Here is a 19,783-nt window from a genome sequence, read left to right on the forward strand (position 1 = left end):
AAGCAGCAACAATTAGTGCAGGAGGACAGATCATGCTTGGGTATGGAGTGGAATTCCCCACCCCTTTAATCCTAACCCCTACTAATTCTCTGAGCTGGGGGTGGGGAGGGGAAGAGACTGACTTTTAAACTGAACTGGACTTCAATAAACAAAAGAGAAGAAAAAGCAATGGCCTTTACCATTATCAAAATGTCACTAGAGGCAAGAAAGAATTTGAAGCAAAACGAAACAAAATCTTTCCATGTTTGTGTCCCACCAAATTCAGACTATTCATTAAAGCATTTTATTTAGACCTGGATTGAATGGGGAAAAGCAGTGTTAGAAAAAGAGGAGCTGGGGAAAGGGAGGTCTGGAGGAAGATGTTAAGGGGAAAGAGGGAGAAGGTGCAGAAGAAAACGGGGAAGAGGAAAGAAAGGAGGGAGAAACACACAGAAGGAGGGAGGTACATACAATGAGAGAAAACCACATGGGACATAATGAGAAGAGGGAGAGGTGAAGAAAAAAAGAGATAGAAAGATGCACAAATTTTCTAGGATAAGTCAGAGACCACATCCTATAGTTCCCCAGTGGTCTCCAGTGTAAGGTATCAATGTCCTCTGAAATTCTGAATAGCCACTGTTCACAGTTTTACATATGCTCTTTACTCATCACCTCAGAAGCTCTCATCCAAATCAAGTGGTCATGGGAGCTCCATGGATGGCAATTATCTGATGGGCTTTGGAGAAGCTAACAAAAGCAACATCATCCTCTGGACACAATGAAATCAAACTTAAGTCAGGTTTGGGGCCTCTACGATATCACCTTAAAGATCTACAAATTCCCGGAATGGCGCGCATTGTGAGATAACGCCGTGCGTGGTCCTGCTGAAACACCTTACTTGGCCAGCAGGCTCATGAGGTAGGTTGACGTGTTGGTGTCCAGTCTCAGGGGAGGCACTGTGACGTAGGCGGCTGCGTGGGACCAGTCCTGGTGGTAGTAGTGTAAGCCCGTCAGTGTGGCGTGCGCGGTGGTGGTCTCGGCCAGCACAACCTTCCCTGAAAGAAGAGGGTTCAAACCATCACCAGGAGGCCAGTGAACCTGGGAGATCATTGGTCTGAGCCTCTCATGGGGCAGGGGAAGGAGCTGAAGTCAGAAAGGAAGGGGCTTGCCCGAGCTCAGCTGGGCATTTGCGAGCACAGTTGGGGTCAAGGTCAGACTGCTCCCTGGCCCCGTGCTGACTCCAGGCAAGAAAAGAAGGGCGAGGGCGCTGAGGCGGGGCAGCACTGATCTGTTTTCTGAGCAGGCGGCTGCTGGGAGCAGCTTCAGGAGAATACTGGGGGTGGCATCCGTAGCAGGGGATGGAGGGCAGGGAGACGGAGGTGGGAGGCTGGAACAACAGCGCAGGAGAGACAGCGAAGGTGGTCCCGCTAAAGGAGAAGCAAGAGGCAGGATTTGGAGGGCAGTGTGGTGCGAAGGCTGAAAGCCCTTGCTCCTGATTTATATCCTCAGGTTTGTGACCGTGACCTGTTTCTCCTGTTACTGGGCCCTCACTGGCACCCCGAGCTGGACTGGGAGTACAAGCACGTACAAAGCCTTCACGGGCTGCCAGGTGCTCCGACACACAGGTGCCCTGGGGCTGGTACACTGGGTTCCTGAAAGGGACGCTGGGCCCTCACAGTGTCGTTTCTCCAGGGACTTCCCAGGCATTTCCCCCCTGAAATGTCCGTTGGAACTGGTCCAGGATTTCATGTTGGTTACCAAGGCAACCACTAGCAAAACCCAAGAGACTCAAAAAAATACCAGTTAGTGAGTTGATTGAAAACTTGGAAAATTTTACCAGACCCAGGAGAGGTGACGGACACTTCTGTAAAGCTGTTATGCAAACAAATGTGCAGAGGAAAACACTGGTGCTAATGGACTGAACCCAGGCCAGTGCAGGGTGCTTCTGAGGAAGACAGCCAGAGAGAAAAGGGAAAGGCAGGCTCAGGGCCTGGCCCCAGGAGCTGGGCTGGGAAGTGCATGGAGCTGCTGGGCCCCACCACACACGGGCGCTGCTCAGCCCAGCCTACGGACTCACCTTGCATCTTAGCAGCTGCAATAACGTCACCGGCCGAGATGCTGGACACGTTGACCAGGTAGATGGGACAGTGAGTCTAAGGACAGGAAACAACAGTGGGAAGGAGAGAGCATCAACCCCATAACCTAACAAGGACCAAGGTGACCGGCCCAGCCCAGTGCTGGCCCCAGCGCCGCCCCCTGCATCGCTTAGCACTCCCCTCAGGGTGGCGGTCTTCTGCTGGGAATGCAGGGCTGGTGGCTGCAGGCTGGGGAACCCCACGAAACAAGGAGGGGACAGGCAGCGCCCAGCACCAGAGCCCAGCAGGGCGACATCAGGGCAAGATGTCAAGTGCTGAACCTCACATTTCCTACCAGCCAACACCAAGACTATTTACAACTTGAAATGAGGGACTCTTAGTTTCCTATTCATGAACGTGATGACCTAGAGACAGTTGTGTATTATATCCCGTATCTAAAATGATGATATCTGCCATCTGAGGGCTGCTTTGTCAGTAGACAGAATGTACCCTGGAGAAGAAACAATACACAAGAGGTTCAGGGCTCACAGTCTACACCAGACAGGACCGGTCTTGCAAATGGACACCTGGATTATAATACTGATTAGCTTTTCCTCTATCAAGCTGTGTGACCACGGTCCATGGCTTCACTTCTCTGGGCATGTGTTTGAACTAAGAAAACGAGGAGCTGCCCTTTTGTTATTCAGATCTTTCCTAATTCTGGGGTAAGTTTCCATCAGGAAGTAATTGATAGCATAACTATTGTTATGACAGTAAAACAATGTCCTTGTCCAGCTCCTGGACTTATAAAGGGCTAAAAGGAAACTGTTTTCCCAAATGTTATTCTAATGCCTTCTTTGCCTATCAAATTAGGAGGATAAAGAATTTAGGGGCTGGGCTTCCCTGGTGGCGCAGTGGTTGAGAATCTGCCTGCTAATGCAGGGGACACGGGTTCGAGCCCTGGTCTGGGAAGATCCCACATGCCACGGAGCAGCTGGGCCCGTGAGCCACAACTACTGAGCCTGCGCGTCTGGAGCCTGTGCCCCGCAACGGGAGGGGCCGCGACAGTGAAAGGCCCGCGCATCGCGATGAAGAGCGGTCCCCGCACCGCGATGAAGAGTGGCCCCCACTTGCCGTAACCAGAGAAAGCCCTCGCACGAACCGAAGACCCAACACAGCCAAAAAATAAATAAATAAATAAATAAATAAATAAAGTAGCTATAAAAAAAAAAAATTAAAAAAAAAAAAAAAAAAAGAATATCACTTTAAAAAAAAAAAAAAAAAAGAATTTAGGGGCTGGCCTGACATTTGATGTGCTTGGCACAAGTTTCCTGACTAATTCTGAGACCAACTGGACCTCCAACCTCTGTGTTCCCCTGGTGTTCCTGACACCACATCCTCTGCTCACAGCCTTCGGGGTAGCCTAGGTCTTTCCGGAGGCGAAGTTCTCAAGTGTTAGCACCCATTAGGATCATTACCGGGCTTGTTAAAACACAGATTGCTGGGCGTCACCCCCAGTTTCTGATTCAGTGGGTCTGAACAGGCCTGAGCATTTTCATTTCTGAGTTCCTATTTCTTTTTTTAAAAATTAATTAATTAATTAATTTTTGGCTGTGTTGGGTCTTCGTTTCTGTGTGAGGGCTTTCTCTAGTTGCAGAGAGCGGGGGCCACTCTTCATCGCGGTGCGCGGGCCTCTCACTGTTGCGGCCTCTCCCGTTGCGGAGCACAGGCTCCAGACGCGCAGGCTCAGTAGTTGTGGCTCACGGGCCTAGCCGCTCCGCGGCATGTGGGATCTTCCCAGACCAGGGCACGAACCCGTGTCCCCTGCATTGGCAGGCGGATTCTTAACCACTGCGCCACCAGGGAAGCCCCTGACTTCCTATTTCTAACAAATGATGTTGATGCAGCTGGTCCAGAGACCACACTTAGAAAACTAGAATTCAGATTATCTGAGCAAATAGAACACTTAATGATGGTTTAGGAGGAGAAAGGATCTTGGTACAGTGTTCTACTGTTTTTAAAGTGCTTTTCCTTCCACGACTCCTTTGATCCTCACAACCATCCTGCGAGGAGTGGGTGATATTATCATTCCAATTTTAGATAATAAAATAGTCTCTCGGAGTGGTTGATTGACTTGCGTGTGACTGGAAGCTTGTCTTTGGTCAAGGTCCCAAGGTTTGTGCTCATTCCCACCACCACACTGCATCAGTGCCCCCTTCCCCTGAACCATACCAAGGAAAGATCATGAATGGCCCAGAGGCAGAGGTTCGAATCATGGTTCTCTAAGCAAACGTCTCTCTGCTCCTCTACAAGGAACAGATTCCAGCTGCCATGAGGCTCTGTGGTCCCCACCTTGCCCTGCCTCTGCTGGGAGGCATTTCCATTTGAGCAATGAACCAGGTCTCAGCAAGCTCAGCAGGGCAGAACGGGGAGCCGGTGGCAGGGAGGACTCCTGCCAGGTCTGTGGGAATAGCAACGTTCATTCAGCAAACGGTGTTCATTTGCGGTCCTGTGAGCCAGGCATGGGGCTGGCACCCAGAGCAGAATGGAACTCTACTGTACAGGCTGGGTTCTGACTGCAGAGTTGAGAATGGGCTGAGGGTGAGCTGGGGTCTACTTACTCTGTTTGCAATGGTGATAACTCGGTGAGTGGCTTCTGCTTCCAGCTGTTAGAAACAGAGGACAGGAAGAAAACAAGCTTCACCATCTCCCCAGGCAAGCTTACATCTCCCTGACACCCCACCTCGTACGCAGAAAGTGCTGGAATGTCTGACTCAGAGCTGGAGTGACAAACAGCACCCACAGGGGCTGGCTCAGGGGGAAACCCTGGGCAGGGCCACCAAGCTCCAACCACCTCTGCTCACACTGAGAGAACCCCGGGACTTAGCATTCTAGGCACGTCTTTGCTGGATGCTACTCAGGGCTTAATTAAAAGACAACAAAACAAGAGCAAATGAAAACCTGCGGTCACATCTCTCCCTGGTTTCTGGTGCATTCTCTCCACAGCCATCTCAGAACTGTAGCAAAGGAGCAATACTGATTGATTTCAAGCTGGAGATTAGGCTAGATCGGGATTTCTGAACCTCGGCACTAGGGGCATCTTGGGTGAGATAACTCTCTGTGGTAGGAGCTGAATGGACATTGCAGGTTCTTTGGCAGCATCCTTCACCTCTACCTAATAGATGCCAGTAACATCCTCCCCCCAGGTTGGGATAACCCAAAATATCTCTGGACATTGCCAAATGTCCCTGGGGAGCAAAACCTCCTTAGATGCTCCCTTCTAATCAGTAGGTGATGAAGGTGGTATTCTTGCTATTACTGCCACTAAAGTCAGCACCGCGCTCTTCCCCTCATAGAACTCCACAAAGTCCAGTCCTGTGTGCATCCCCCCACCCCTCTGCTCACAGGCACTCTCAGTGCCTTGTTGAAGCTGGTGTGTCTTTCTCTATCAACTCTGAGGTGCCCAAACAGGAGCTACATTCAAGGGCTCTGGCAGACAGAGACAAACCCACGGCAGGAGTAAGGTGGGACCCCTGCCCACACCAGGCTGACCCACTATAGGCTGACTTGGTTCCTATCTGATGGCAGAACTATCATCACATCCTGTCTCCAGCTCCTCGTCCCCAAAGGCCTCCCCATCAGTCCCTCATGGACATCCAACCACCACTCTGCATTTAAGGCTTTGAAGAAATGGAAAATAGCTCTCCCCTCACCACTGGTAAGGCATGTCCGAACAGGGTCATAGGGCAAGAACACATTATTTATCTAATGTGATCCTCCAGAGCTGAATTCTTCAGCAAGGGGGACCTGGGGGCATTTGTGTCGACACCCTGCAAAACTGTGCAAGGATAAAACCAGAGGGCAGAGGGAGAGCAGGGCTTAGTCACCATCTCAGCAATGAATAGGAAAAGGGGGAAAGAGCACAGACATGCATATGCCTCTCGTTTCTGGTGGGAAGGGTCCAAAGTCTTCCACAGATGCTCAAAGGGATCTCAGCCCCAAAATGCCAATTCACTGGCTTATAGTCTGGAATTTCTTCTAACATCTAAAGGCCCTTTCAGTCTGTCTTTTCTCTCCCGATTCAATTTTGGCCAAAGCAACCCCTGGCATGTTCACATGGCCTCCCTCAGACCCTTGAAATCAGCTCCCAATGAGGTGGGTCTGTTTCCCCAAAGTTGTCTTCCCCAAGGAAGCTCAAGGCCAGGTCGGCTGTAGCATGGAGGAAGCTGTTTCCTGGGAAGCTTCCAGATGGGAATTTCACACATGAAGAAAGCAATACCATACAACTCGTATTTACTGATGACTCTTCTATCCTAAAGGTTCTGTGAATCTATAGGAAAGATGATGACAGAGAACACGGATGTCTTCCTCACCTCCTCTGGACGGCTGATCTCAATTCCTTCTGGGCCTGTGATACCCAAATCTAGCGCCTCCTTTGCACCCTGAATAAGAGCAAAAGAAAGAAAATTGAGAGAATCATAGAGATACAAAAAATACTGAACCCAAGGGACAGTAAAATATGCTCAGCACAGCCCATTCCAATAGGCTTGCTGCTTTTCTCACTTCTGTAATACTCATCTTATAAAGAGGGCAGGATTAGTACAGGAGATCCCCTGAGTATCACTTCATAATGATTGAAAATATCTTTTCCTCTTAAAAATACGGTTCAGTCACCAGCCAACAGGCCTGGGACACTAAAGACAAACACTGTTTATTGATCTGCAAATCAGAATTTCCTCACTGGAAATCTAGTTAAATCTCCAGCTTCCACAGATGCCTAGATTAACCTTTACCCCAAGTATCCTACTTAAGACCCAGTAGTACAAAGGGGCTTGTCTGTCTTGGTACCAGTGAGAAGATCTCTATAATACCTCAGGTCCGCTGAGGAGGTACAGGAAAGTGGAATGTTGACCCTTATTTAGTCTGTATGCCACATCTCATTAAAACTATTTCTTAGAAGTGCTCCAAATTCCTTTGTGATAATGGAATGTAAGTATCATATTTGAATGAAGACATCATCACCCAAGACTTAGAAACCCTTTTGGACTATACAGAGAGACTTGTTTTTTACAGACACTAGAAAAGTTTGGATTTTTGGACAAAGATCTGTCATCTGGGTTGTTAACATCTCACACTTTCTTTTATAATTTGTTTTATCTGAACCCTGTAGGGAGGGTCATGGGTGGTCAGGAATCCCCCCGAGAACTGTCTCTATTGGTGCTCCCCCAACTTCCCCCAACATTCTCTACTGCCTTGCCTCGGCCACGAGCTCCCCATTTTCAGCATGGACCCGGGCGATCGCCCCAATATCCTTGCAAGCGTGAAACACTTGGTACAGTTCGCTGTCCCGAAGCATATACAAGTCCTTGTAGGTCATGAACATCTGGAACGAGTTGACACCCTTCTCCCTCACCAGGGTCTCCATTTCTGCTTTCACCTGGAGAGCAGAATGCAAAGGCAATGCCACGTGAGTACAGAGAGCCAAGAGGCTGACTGGCAGACGCTGGCCCAGCGCGGAGGAGAGGTGGCTCTGTCGCCACATGACCACCCGCAACCTTGCAGTATCTCACTCTCCTCCCACTCCACAGGCTGCTGTGAGGTCACGTGAGCAAATGGATGCGGAAGTGTTTTGAAAATTGTCCAGCATGACACAAATATAGAAACTAGATCTGGGCATGTTTCTCCTATCACATAAGCTTGTCCTGTGTTTCTGTCTCCAAATCAGCCTTATTGGTAAATGCACTAATGACTTTTACACCTGTGGACAGTTCCCTCCGCCCCCCATAACAGAAGGGGTGTTACAGGGAAGGCGTACTAATGCTAAAAATCCAGAGACCTGGGGAAAATCTAACTTAGGGACAAAGCCAAACATGAAGCAAAGTTATGTGAATAAGGAGATTCATCCCAACATTATTTATACTAGGAAAAAATGGAAGAAACATTGGTCCAACAATAGGAAAACAAACTGTGATTCATCTACTTGACAGAACATTAGGTGGCCATGGCATTGATGGTCATGAAGGCCATGCAGCCAGATGGAAAATGCTCACACTTAAGTGAAAGAGTTACTGTGTAAAAAGCAGGTATGAAAAAAGACCAGAAGGAAATAAGCTAAAATAACAATAGTGATTGTGTTGGGGTGACTGAACTATGTGCTTCCTTTCTTTCCTATTTTTAAAACCTGTAATTAGAAAAAAAATTTTGGTTATTATAAAAAAGAATTAAAAATTCTAGATGCATGAAAATCCCCACAACCTTTGGGGACTTCGGGATAGCTGACTTGGCCTCAATGTTGCTGGGAATCTGAGCGGACCCTCTCTATTCCAGGCCACTGGAGGAGGGAAGGGAGAGAGGCTCACGGTAGGGGTCGCCCATCCAGGAGGGTGTCCGAAGTGGACAAAACTTCCATCTGAGATAAGGGATGGCTAACATTCAGTGTGGACTGCACCTTTTACCTGGTACCAGGAGGGGGATCTTCATGTGTGAGGTTGGGGGGTTCCAAGGCCTTTCATAAGCACCAGTTTGGATATAATGGAAGAGATTGTGTAAGCCCCACGCTCAAGGCTTGTACCTGAGGGCAGAAGTACAGCCAGGCTTTTAGTCACTGTCTCAGAAGGGACTCAGGCCCTTTAGATCAGGATCCACAGCTGGAGAACTTTGTAAAATCTCTTAATGCTTATTTATTTTTAAGATTCCAAGGCACCCACTCAAGTACTGGCACATGGTGACTAATGAGCACTTGATGAAAGAATGAATATCCAGGTTGTTTCCCTGGGGTAATAAGCAGTAAAACTCCAGAAGTGAAGCAAAATCTAAATGCCTGTATATCTGTATTCGGGAAGAACAAGGAAGAGGGAATCCGGGGAGCAGGGACTGGACTCTGGCCCTGGGGCCTGGGCAATGGGAGGCCAGGGAAGCCAGGGGCGCAGAGGCTGGACTGAGAAAGGGCCCAGTGGGAGCCACACACCAGGAGCAAACTCAGGGTCCCCAGAGCAGGAGCTGGGGCCCAGCAGGAAAGAAGCACCCCAATTCATTCTTACCAGGCAGCACTGAGCCAGGACGGGACCCTCCGTTCTGAGACCTCAGTGCTGTCACTCCAAGCACAAAATGATGTGACCCTCAGGGCTGACCCTTACTGAGCTTGCTACTCAGCAGCAACCCCTTAGGGGTTGCTATATAAGTGGCACCTTATGTAGAGCATCAGGACATGCTGAGCGCCCTGTGGTCAGAGCCCTGGAAAACTGGCTCTTCAAATTAAGCAAAACAGGCCTCCCCCCCTTATAGAATCATAAGTGTTTTTTCTTTTGGCATTTGGAGGAGTTAGGATGGTGGTGGGAGGGGTGTTCCACACCGCAGGACAGCATCAGCCCCCCCCCCAGCTGGCTCTCACCAAATGGCCCCTCTGCCAAAAAGAGCACTGGTTCTTCTTTTGGGGTTCCACCCAGCGCTGTTACCTTGGGTGCCCACCAGGGGATCCCCACATGGAGGGCGTAGTCACAGCAGACCTTGGGGTCAGCCAGACCCCGGCACTTCTCGTAGGCATCCACAAGGGAGGTCTCCTTGTCAGGCAGGACATGGCCGATGATCATGGTGGTACCTCCAACTAGTGCTGCCTGAGGGAGACGGGAAAAGCAATCTCGTCACATCTCTACCCGCACCCAAGTCGCTGACGTGGGGACACTGGGTCCTCAGGTGGACATTCAGGACAACCACAGACCCTCCCACACAAGAAGCTGGGAGTCCCAAGTGCAGCAATGTTTGGGAAGCTGTAAGGAGCCATCAACACAGGAGCCAGTGTGTAATCTTCATCATTACTGTGAATCCAGCACACAAACCTGCTTCTTCCTCATCTTGGGTTGCAGCTCGGTGCTTGGGAAAAACCACTTAGTGCGTTACCAGTGCCTATATTTCCAAATGAGAAGATTCCCCCCAGACAATTTCTGACCAACTTGAATATATAGATGATGTAATCAAATGTCTACCACAATGTAATATAAGTCTGTTTATAATATTATTTTAGTTACACATATATGTAAACCATAATGAATAAAATTTCAATTTGACTCTATTGTTTTGTTTTATTTGCTCACATTTCATGAAACAATTCTATTCAAAGTTTTTATAGGCATCTTCACATCAGGGTCTTTGTCTTCAGTTTTTCCAAGAACATTAACTTCATTTCCATCTGTCTTGTTTGAGATAGAGCATTTTAGGTCCCCGTACGATCTATCAGTGAAAAAATGATCCTATCCACAATCTCCACGAGATACCACTTAAAAAGAAATCTTTTAAAGGTCTCATTTGCAATCACAAACAATGCTCCCAGGAATAATTACTAAATCTGTATTAAAGGTCTGCCCCCACGTACTCTTTTAAAAACCAGTTTGGTCAGGTGACCACCATGAGCTTCCTAAACTAGCACTGACCAAAGGCTATTCCAGGCTAATGGGTTGTTCTCCAAAAAAACTTTATTGAGATAAAAATTGAGACAGGTCCCATAATATGTGAAACTTTATGAGGGCTTTAATATAGGTGACTCTCTTTTCTTGATGAATTAAAATTTGGACAAAAGCTACTCTTTTATTTGGATCCTTACTGTGACTGGAATCAGCTCCAAGTTCAAGTCCCTGCTATGCCACCTCCCAGCTGGATAACCTCAGCCCGGTTACTTGAAGAGGTCAAGTATGTTTTTTCTCTTTTTTTCTTTTTGTTTTTAACATTTTTCATTTATTTGTTTTTTAAATATTCTGTTACAGAGTCTTTACCTATACCATGGGACCAGCTTCCTTGTTGGAGAGCTGTGAAAGTCAAGAGAATCATCATTTTGTAAAGTTTTGTCCTAATATATGTGTTTAGTTATTCAGAGTTTAGTTGTTTATCTCTGTTTTCTGTATGGGAGGAAAACAGCACAATGAAACTGTCTTGATGATTTCATGCTTCTCTATTCAGTTAAATCATTGATCACGAATCAGAAATATTGCTGGAGAATAAGGGACTGAAAAAAAAATTAGTTCAGTGGCCAAGCAACAATTACAATGAAAGCTCTTACAACACTGATTTTCCATGCTGACCCTGGCTGGGCGGGTGAGACTAGTCCCCTTGTTGTCCTGGGAAACCCAGGGGCCTGACTTCTTGCATAGCTTAAAGCAACCAACAGAGGGTGCTAGTTCTGCAGCTCACACGCAGGAATCGTGATGTGGGAGATGGAGAGAAGGGGAAGAGCAGCAGATTGTAGCTTTACTAGCTGGCTTCTATTTCTGATTTTGCTGGATTGTGCCAGAATGATTCACCCTTGTAGCAGGTGGTTGTACTCTATTTTGTCCTGAAATGCATTTCTTGCTTTTATGTGTGGACACGGGGGTGTCTGGTATATTGGGATGTTACACACTAAATAGTTTTACTTCTTCTGTGCTTCTAGATTGTTTTCCTTTGCACCCTCGTCTGTCTGTAGACTTGCATAGAAAAAAAAGGGAACATGGAGACAGCACAGTGGAATAAGACAGCTAAGACCGTTCTTAGCATCTGTGGGCTTCTGAGAGTAGAAAAGGAGATTCAGATTCTGCTGAATCTCTAGTTATAAGTTACAGATCAAGCTAACAAACTGTTACACAGAGTATATTCTGTGCTCCTACTCTAACAGATATATGTTCATAATGACTCAGAAGGCCAGGCTTGAGTTCAGAATTCTCAGAATGCTTGTAGTTCTGAGCTATACTCTAGGGGATGTTGGCCTTCAGCCTCTGCGTCTGCCTCTAGCCCATACTCTCCAACTCCGGTTATGTGTCCTGCAGCCCACGGATCTAAGCTCTGCTCACTCCTGCAAGATGCCACCCTGGGGCTAGGCGTGCACAGAGTGGTGGTCTGGCCCCCAGAAGGACAGATGCAGGCTAACGTAGGCCCTGGCAGTGCTCAGGCCCTTTGTCAGGGGATTCCAGGGCCCCAGAGTGTGGTCCAGGATTGGGACAGTGGGCTCTGGGCAGATGTGGGGGAGTTGCCTGTAGTCCAGAGCCCATGGCAGAGACTCCTCTTGCCTGGGTCCAAGGATAGTAACTGAAAAGCGTTCTGGAAGGAGTCAGAAGCATCCGGCAGTGGTCCTGACTTTCCCAATTGCTGGTTGTAATCCTGTGTGCCTGCTCTGCTCTGTGCTTCACCGCTGGGGGCCCACATCAGCTCAGGTGGCAGTGGATGTGAGAACCTCTATAAGCTGGGAAGGGGCATATAAATATCTGGAATAATCATTACTGCTGTTACCCCAGGCCTCAAAGCAAAAGTTTAATGGGATCAGTAAACACTTTCCCAGCTGCAGGTTCGGGATCCCACACCAGATGCTGGATGCACTAGCGCTGGTTTCCTCCCAGGCAAGATGCACACAGAGCTGGCTTCTAAAATATGCACAGTTCCCACCCACGGGATGAATGCCGACAAGCTCAGTCTTTGCAGGAATGTGATATCACAGATGTGACAGACCTTTTTACTGTCATCCCACACAAAACAGCCTTGTAGAAATCAACAGCAGAGCGTGACCCAATCCTGTTCCGGAGGCTTTCAAAAGGATTATATTTACGATAATCAAAAGGAAAGGTGACTGTGTGACTGCTGAATGTTCATAACTGTCTTTATGCAAGAAAAGTAAGCTGTGAAAGATCTTTAGAAATCAATAGAAATGATGTTCATGGAGGCTAAGTCTTCACATGGAACAAGGGTGATGCTATAACGAGAGAAAAAGACAGAATTCAATAAGGTACCCAAGATACTTAGAAGTATGTTTAAACACACACACACACACACCCACACAAAGAAAAAAAATAGAAGGAAATATACCAAAACATTAACAATGACGGTTTTTGGATGACGAGATTCTGAGTAATTTATTTTTTCTAATTTTCTGAAATTTACTTCATAGAATATATTACTTTCATAATACTGTATATATAAAAAAATTAATTTGGAGGAAACTAAAACTACTTAAAATTTAGTTAACCATGTTTATGTATTTAAAATACTTTCTTTTAAAGTTATGAAACATTTCAACCACACAGTAAAAGTACAGAACATAAAACAACACATACCCATGAACCCACTACTCAAATTTAACAGATGTTAGCTTTTTACTGTATTTACCTTACACGTTTTTTTATTAAAAAAATGAAAGAAAATATTTCCAATACAACTGGAGCTCTCCATCCTATTCCCATCCCTTAACCCTGAGGTTGATATAAATTTCTCCCATCCATGTTTTTATGCTTTTACTATATTTGTTTTGCAAATCTGAAAAATGTACACAAGTGGTATTATACTGTCCATGTCCTTTTGCAACTTGCTTTTTTTACTTGACAGAATTAAGATTCATTTATGGAGAGATATTTCATTCATCTAAATTAATTCACTGTATGAACATTCCTCCAGGTATGTAGTCATTTCTGAGTTCACGGACATTGACTGCTATACCTGATGCTTGAACATTCTCATGCACACCAGAGTGGTCCCTGCATTCAGGGTATATGGTGCCCGGAAGTAGAATTGCTGCTTCCTGACACACGCGCTTCTCCAATTATGCCAGACACGACCATGGAACAGCTAACACTCTAGGGCCTACTGGAGCCTGGTGGTTGACCAGAACTGGCCATTTATCAACCCAGGCCCTTATTTTTTTTGACATAAACTACTATCCAGCCAAGCATTCCCCGCTGTGTATGTGGCATTCGTTTCTATTGTGAATGTGAGACTTCACGTCTCTCACTGTTAAGTTAATACGGACTTTAGGACCATTTGTTTAACCAACAGACGCAGCACCATCACACACACTTGACAGGATATGAAACATAATTTTACTATTTCAAAGGGTTACCGTTATTTTGTTTTTGATATTGATGACATACCGCTGGGTAAATCTGGGTTTATTTGATGCCCAGTCATGTCACATCCACTTGTTCCCTAAGAAAAACCAGTATTCTTTTTTTTTTTTTAACATCTTTATTGGAGTATAATTGCTTTACAATGGTATGTTAGTTTCTGCTGTATAACACAGTGAATTAGCTATATGTATACATATATCCTCATATCCCTTCCCTTTTGCGTCTCCCTCCCACCCTATCCCACCCCTCTAGGGGGACACAAAGCACCGAGCTGATCTCCCTATGCTATGCAGATGCTTCCCACTAGCTATCTATTTTACATTTAAAACCAATATTCTTAATGGTAATCCATTTTATGTCACAGTTTCCAGGCATACGCTTGGCAGGAACTTGTACTGAACTCAACCTAAACCTGTTATTATAAATGTCATCTTTATGCTTCAGAAGTTATCAGACCACTGTGGGCACATGGGGGTCTCCGTATTGACCAGGGACCTGCTCAGCAAGTTGGAAAGAAATTTCAGGTATAATTTATTTGCTGACATCACAGCGTTGGAAAGAACAGTGCATTGGCCCTTCCTGGTTTTGTCAGGACAAAGATCTTTGGAGAGTCATTCTCTACCATCTTCTATGTTGCTGCAGCTCTAATCACGTTTTGCTGAGTTCCCAGTAGCAATGGTTTTTTCTCTACCCCTCCACCCTGCCCCCAAAAGGGAAAGGCTTGGTTCTCTGGCTCCAAGGCCAAGAACCAATAGGTCAAGGCACAAACTTTGTACCCTGCTGTTGAGAAGGAACTTGGGCCAGAGCTTATCTGTGGGGTTTTTCATTAGGGCTGGGGGAGGGACTTCCTGTGAGCATATTTTCACACTAGTGCTCAGAAAATGGGTGTGTCTGGGGGAGGTGATTGGAATCATAATAGCAGGGTTTGCTAGTATCTAGATGTATAGATTAAGGGCAACTCAATCTTCACAGAGGGAACAATGCTACACTGAGAATCAAATAAGAAGTATTTGGATGTGCTTTGTAAACTAAGTCCAATGCAAACGTTTCGACATTTCTTAATGCAGTTGAGAAAGCCATCACTTGTTCAGATGGATCTGCTTCTCTTGGAATTGCTGAACCACTTCCTTTTCTTTTCACATTGAATTTATCTTCCATCTTTTACTCATACTCGCTCGAAGTACAAGAGAAAAAAAAATAACCAGATCAGTGGTTTCTCTCTTGCTCTGAATAACTTCCTTGCCCTTCAGGGATCTTGTTGGCTGCTCCCTGGCCCTCAGGAAAGCCAGCTCTTAAGCAGCACCACTCCTTGGGATGTGAGAGACTCCCCAAAGAAGGGCCTGAGCATTTCGTCAAGTGAGATGATGTATGTATGGTACCTAGAACCATGCCTGGCACTCAGTAAACACCTTTCTCATCCTGAAACATACGCCCACCAGCCAACGCCAGCTCCATGGGTATGTGGCTTGTGCAGTCCCACAGTGCCCTGTGTTCAGACTGGCTCTGTCCTGGTTTAATCTCTGCTGTCATCTTGAAATTCTTAATAGTTTTTAAACAAGGAGTCCCACATTTTATCAGCTACATTGACCTGACCTAGGGAGGTCACGCTCTTAACAGGTTTACGCTGGCTTCACTGCCAATTCATCCAGCTCACACTGGGGGCTCAGGACCCTGACCCTTTCTACGATAATTCCCTTCAAGGCTGCTTGAATGCTGACCACTGCTCCAACCTCTTTTACAGTCTCCCCAACACCTTTTATCAAATGCCCCTTTTCTCTGAAAAACAAACAAAACAACACAAACCCTCCCTGCAACCAGCTTTTCTCCAGGACACCAAGTGATACATGATTGTTCCTTGGGACCACCCTCTGTCCCTCTGGCTACATACAGCTCCCAAGCCTTTTCTTGACCCGTTGAGCTCATTCTTCAGCTGACTGGTTTTCTCTAAATTGCACATTTATAATTAACTGCACTTCTCAATTTCCTTTTACTTTTCACTCCTACCTTCTGGGTCCCAGCCTCTATTACTTCATCTAGGGCATGGTCCCACTTCTGACCTTGCAATGCTCTCACTGTAAGCATTACCATATCTAAAACTCACCCTTCATTCTTTGAATTTTCAGCACAGGAGACAGGCAACATTTAATCTGCAATATACCTTGGGAAAAGGACATTTTCCCACACTTAACCTGCTTGCCATTTTTAAAAAAATTTATTTACTTTATTTATTTTTGGCTGTGTTGGGTCTTCATTGCTGTGTGCGGGCTTTCTCTAGTTGCGGCGAGCGGGGCCTACTCTTTGTTGCGGTGCGCGGGCTTCTCATTGCGGTGACTTCTCTTGTTGCACAGCACGGGCTTTAGGCGCGCGGGCTTCAGCAGTTGTGGCTCGCGGGCTCTAGAGCGCAGGCTCAGTAGTGGTGGCACACGGGCTTAGTTGCTCTGCGGCATGTGGGATCTTCCCGGACCAGGGCTCGAACCCGTGTCCCCTGCATTGGCAGGTGGATTCTTAACCACTGCACTACCAGGGAAGTCCCCTGCTTGCCGTTTTTAAAACACATTAATGTTATATTTAGAGGCAAAATAGTAGAGTGACAAGAACCAGACTTTAAGGCAGGCAGATCTAGGTTTAAATCCTAGCTCCATCACTTATGCTTATAAGATCTTGGGCAAGTTATTTAATCTCTTTGAGCTTCATTTTCCCCATTTGTAAAATGGAGTAATAATACACCCCTTGTGGGGTTACCATGAGGATTAAATGAGATAATGCACGTAAAGCACCTGGGACAGCACCTGCACATAGTAGGAGCCCAATAAATACTAATGATTTATACTACTATTATAACTATTATAGTTAATAAACAATAAGCATAATTTGTAGGTAGCATGAATGTGCACACCATGCTATGTGTATCAGATGCTCCAGAAGAAGTGGGAAATATAAGTACCTTAAGAGCCCAGTTAGCAAACAGGACAAGAAAAAAGTTCATTTCTAATAGAAATGACTTCAAAATAATGAGAATACAAAGCAGCACAAGATAACATTCCTCAATGGTGACGGCAACATCAAGTTCAACAGACCAGAGGAGGGGAAGGACACAGTAGGATGGGCAGGCTGAGAGCTGGAAGGGGACAGGATGAGACACTCTGGGGTAGGAAATGATGTGGGCAGAGCTGGGGACACAGCCAGAGGACAGAGAATAGATCTGTTTGGTCTTGGCTGAGGCAAACTGTGTGGACCTTGATGAGCTTGGATTCCATCAATCAGCAAAGTTTAGCAACTTGTGTGTGTGGAGGCAGTGGTGATGAGGGGGCTTCGGGAGTGTGGGGTTTAGGAGCACATTTACAGAGAGGACTCTGGTCACCCCCATCCCTGGACATGCCTGTAGTCACAGCAGGCTTCCGGGCGGAGCAAGAACATGAAAATCAGACTCCAGAACATGGCCCTGACTGCTCAGTGCAAACTCGACTGCAGTGCTGAGATGATGGACCTCAACCTGGGGACTGGGATGAATGACATATGTGAAACCTGTTTCAGGGAAGAAGTAGCAGCCAGGTTCGATGACAGAAGAGGAGGGGATGTAAATAACAGGGGAGGTTTTATGCCTGTGTGGCTGAAAAAATAGTATCAGGAGAGGAACAACCAAATTTAGGAGGGAAGGAAGTCTTTAGAAATCTTAAGGCAGAGCTGATGGAGGGACAATGGAGCAGATGAAAATTGCTAATTATAACCAACATCCATTGAGCACATACTCTGTGGCTATTTAATTCTCACAACAGTCCTGTGAAATATGTATTATTATCCCCATTATTCAGATGAGGAAACTGAGGATTGATATTCATATCTGTTCGGCTGGGAAGGACATCTCTTCCCATCCATTTAGGAGGGGGGTGGATAGAGGAGGAGATGACCTGAGGTGACACGGAGGAGAGCTGAGGGTGCCCAGGCCCTTGGTCCCAGACTTCTTAGCAAAACAGAGGAAAGGTTTTGGGAAAATTAGGAGTGTCAGTCTGAGCCAAGACGAGGTTTAAGAAAACTGTATGGGAAATGCACTACAGAATCAACGAGGGAGGGCTGAAGTGAACTTGCCATATTATAAGGGGTCAGTTCCATGAAGCCAGGAGCTGGGACAGAGAAAGCAGGCTGGGATTGCTGAGGGAGTGGGGAGTCCAGGGACGGACTGACAAAAAGGCATCCAGCTGGAGATCCAGCACAGCCAAAAATGGGGAGGGGTCAAAGAGCAGAGTTTGGTTGGGGCTTAGAGTGGCATCTGAATTTTTATGTTTGTTAGAAATACAGTTCGAGGGGGCTTCCCTGGTGGCGCAGTGGTTGAGAATCTACCTGCCAATGCAGGGGACACGGGTTCGAGCCCTGGTCCCGGAAGATCCCACATGCCGCGAAGCATCTGGGCCCGTGAGCCACAATTACTGAGCCTGCGCGTCTGGAGCCTGTGCTCCGCAACAAGAGAGGCCACGATAGTGAGAGGCCTGCGCACCGCGATGAAGAGTGGCCCCCACTTGCCACAACTGGAGAAAGCCCTCGCACAGAAACGAAGACCCAACACAGCCATAAATAAATAAATAAATAAATAAAATTTAAAAAAAAAAAAAAAAAGAAACACAGTTCGATTCTCCGATGGTACGTGAAGGCAGGGTGCTCTGGTGGGAGAGGCCTGAACTCTGGAGCCTGGCACACCTGGGTCTGAGGTCTGGCTTTATTGCTGAGGAGTCCTGTGGTCTTGAGCAAGTAAGCTCTGGCTTGGGAGGATGGGGGTGTCATTCCTGGAAGCAGGGGTCCCCGGGAGAGGTGTGGGGTTGTGGTGGATGTGTTGAGTTTGGGGCAGGTGCATGGAAGTGTCTAGGCTGTAGCTGTAAACCTGGGAGTCATCAGTAACAGATCACCTGGAGAGAGAAGGTGGGGAGGGGGAGAAGGCAATCTGGGATAGGATCCTGAGAAGCAACCACAGAGGAGAGGAGTAAGACGAAGACAAGACCATGGAAGGAGACTGGGAAGGAGAGCCAAGAGGCAGGAGGAAGAGCAGGCTGGCACGGGGTTATGGAAGCCAAGAAAACCCTGTCACCAACGCAAGAATCTCCCTGGCTCACTGGCTTCAAGAAGAGGTGAGCTGCCCTAGAAGTTAAGGTGCCTTCGAGGGAAACCCAAGCTCCCCTTCCCAGACGTGAGCATACCAGGGTAGCCTTCAGGTCTCAGCGACAGTGAACACATCTGCCTGGGAAGCCCTGATTTAAGCCTGCCTGGCTCTGGCTCAACAGGTAGACCCTGGGCACACAGGACACAACCAGCTGCAAGCGCTGCTGAGAGCGAGAGAAAGGTAGGGATTCAGTGTGAAATCCCCATCTGCCCTCCTCCCTTCAGCCCTATCCATAAAGAACAGGCCTGACTGCTAAGCTGTGGGGAGCAGCTGGGTCAGGCACAGGTCAGACCAGGCTGGGCAACAGCTCTTGCTCCCCCTTCCTTTCTGTTGCAAATTCCTGAAGACAAAGAGGTGCTGGCTCTCTCCAGGGCTGCTTGTGCAGTGGCCTTGCGGCAGAAGTGCCGGCTGAGCCTGGGAAAGCTAATTTCAAAGGACCCCGCAGGGAAAGATGGCTCCTCGGCTCTGGAGTCTCAACCCTGGAGGGGCCCAGGGCAGCAGGGGAGTAACCCCCACTATAGAAACTTTGGGATGAAACTAGACCCAGAGAAAATCTCCTGAAGGGATGCAGACCAACACAGGGACCTGGTCCCCACGAAGTGCTCCAGGAGAGGGTCACCTGCACAGCAGAGTGCTGCCCTCACCTAATCTTCATGACCACTGGGTTGGACAGATGTTTTCACCATCTCAGTTTTTGAGACATAAACCAAGACTGGGGTCCAGGT

General features: G+C 47.2%; 1 protein-coding gene across 1 annotated transcript in view; it reads right to left on the reverse strand.

The window, feature by feature from the left end:
- The window catches only part of DPYSL5 (dihydropyrimidinase like 5), a 90,587-nt gene that overhangs the window by 16,941 nt on the left and 53,863 nt on the right, over positions 1-19,783 (reverse strand). Inside the window, exons 3-8 of the mRNA XM_057557807.1 lie at positions 9,509-9,667; positions 7,312-7,491; positions 6,428-6,496; positions 4,676-4,720; positions 2,057-2,132; positions 878-1,034 (exon numbers count right to left, since the gene is read on the reverse strand). Of these exons, the coding sequence (XP_057413790.1) occupies positions 878-1,034; positions 2,057-2,132; positions 4,676-4,720; positions 6,428-6,496; positions 7,312-7,491; positions 9,509-9,667 (686 nt within the window). The remainder of the gene's footprint in view (positions 1-877; positions 1,035-2,056; positions 2,133-4,675; positions 4,721-6,427; positions 6,497-7,311; positions 7,492-9,508; positions 9,668-19,783) is intronic.

Source organism: Balaenoptera acutorostrata, chromosome 12 (assembly GCF_949987535.1).
Source record: "Balaenoptera acutorostrata chromosome 12, mBalAcu1.1, whole genome shotgun sequence".
Taxonomy (NCBI): Eukaryota; Metazoa; Chordata; class Mammalia; order Artiodactyla; family Balaenopteridae; genus Balaenoptera; species Balaenoptera acutorostrata.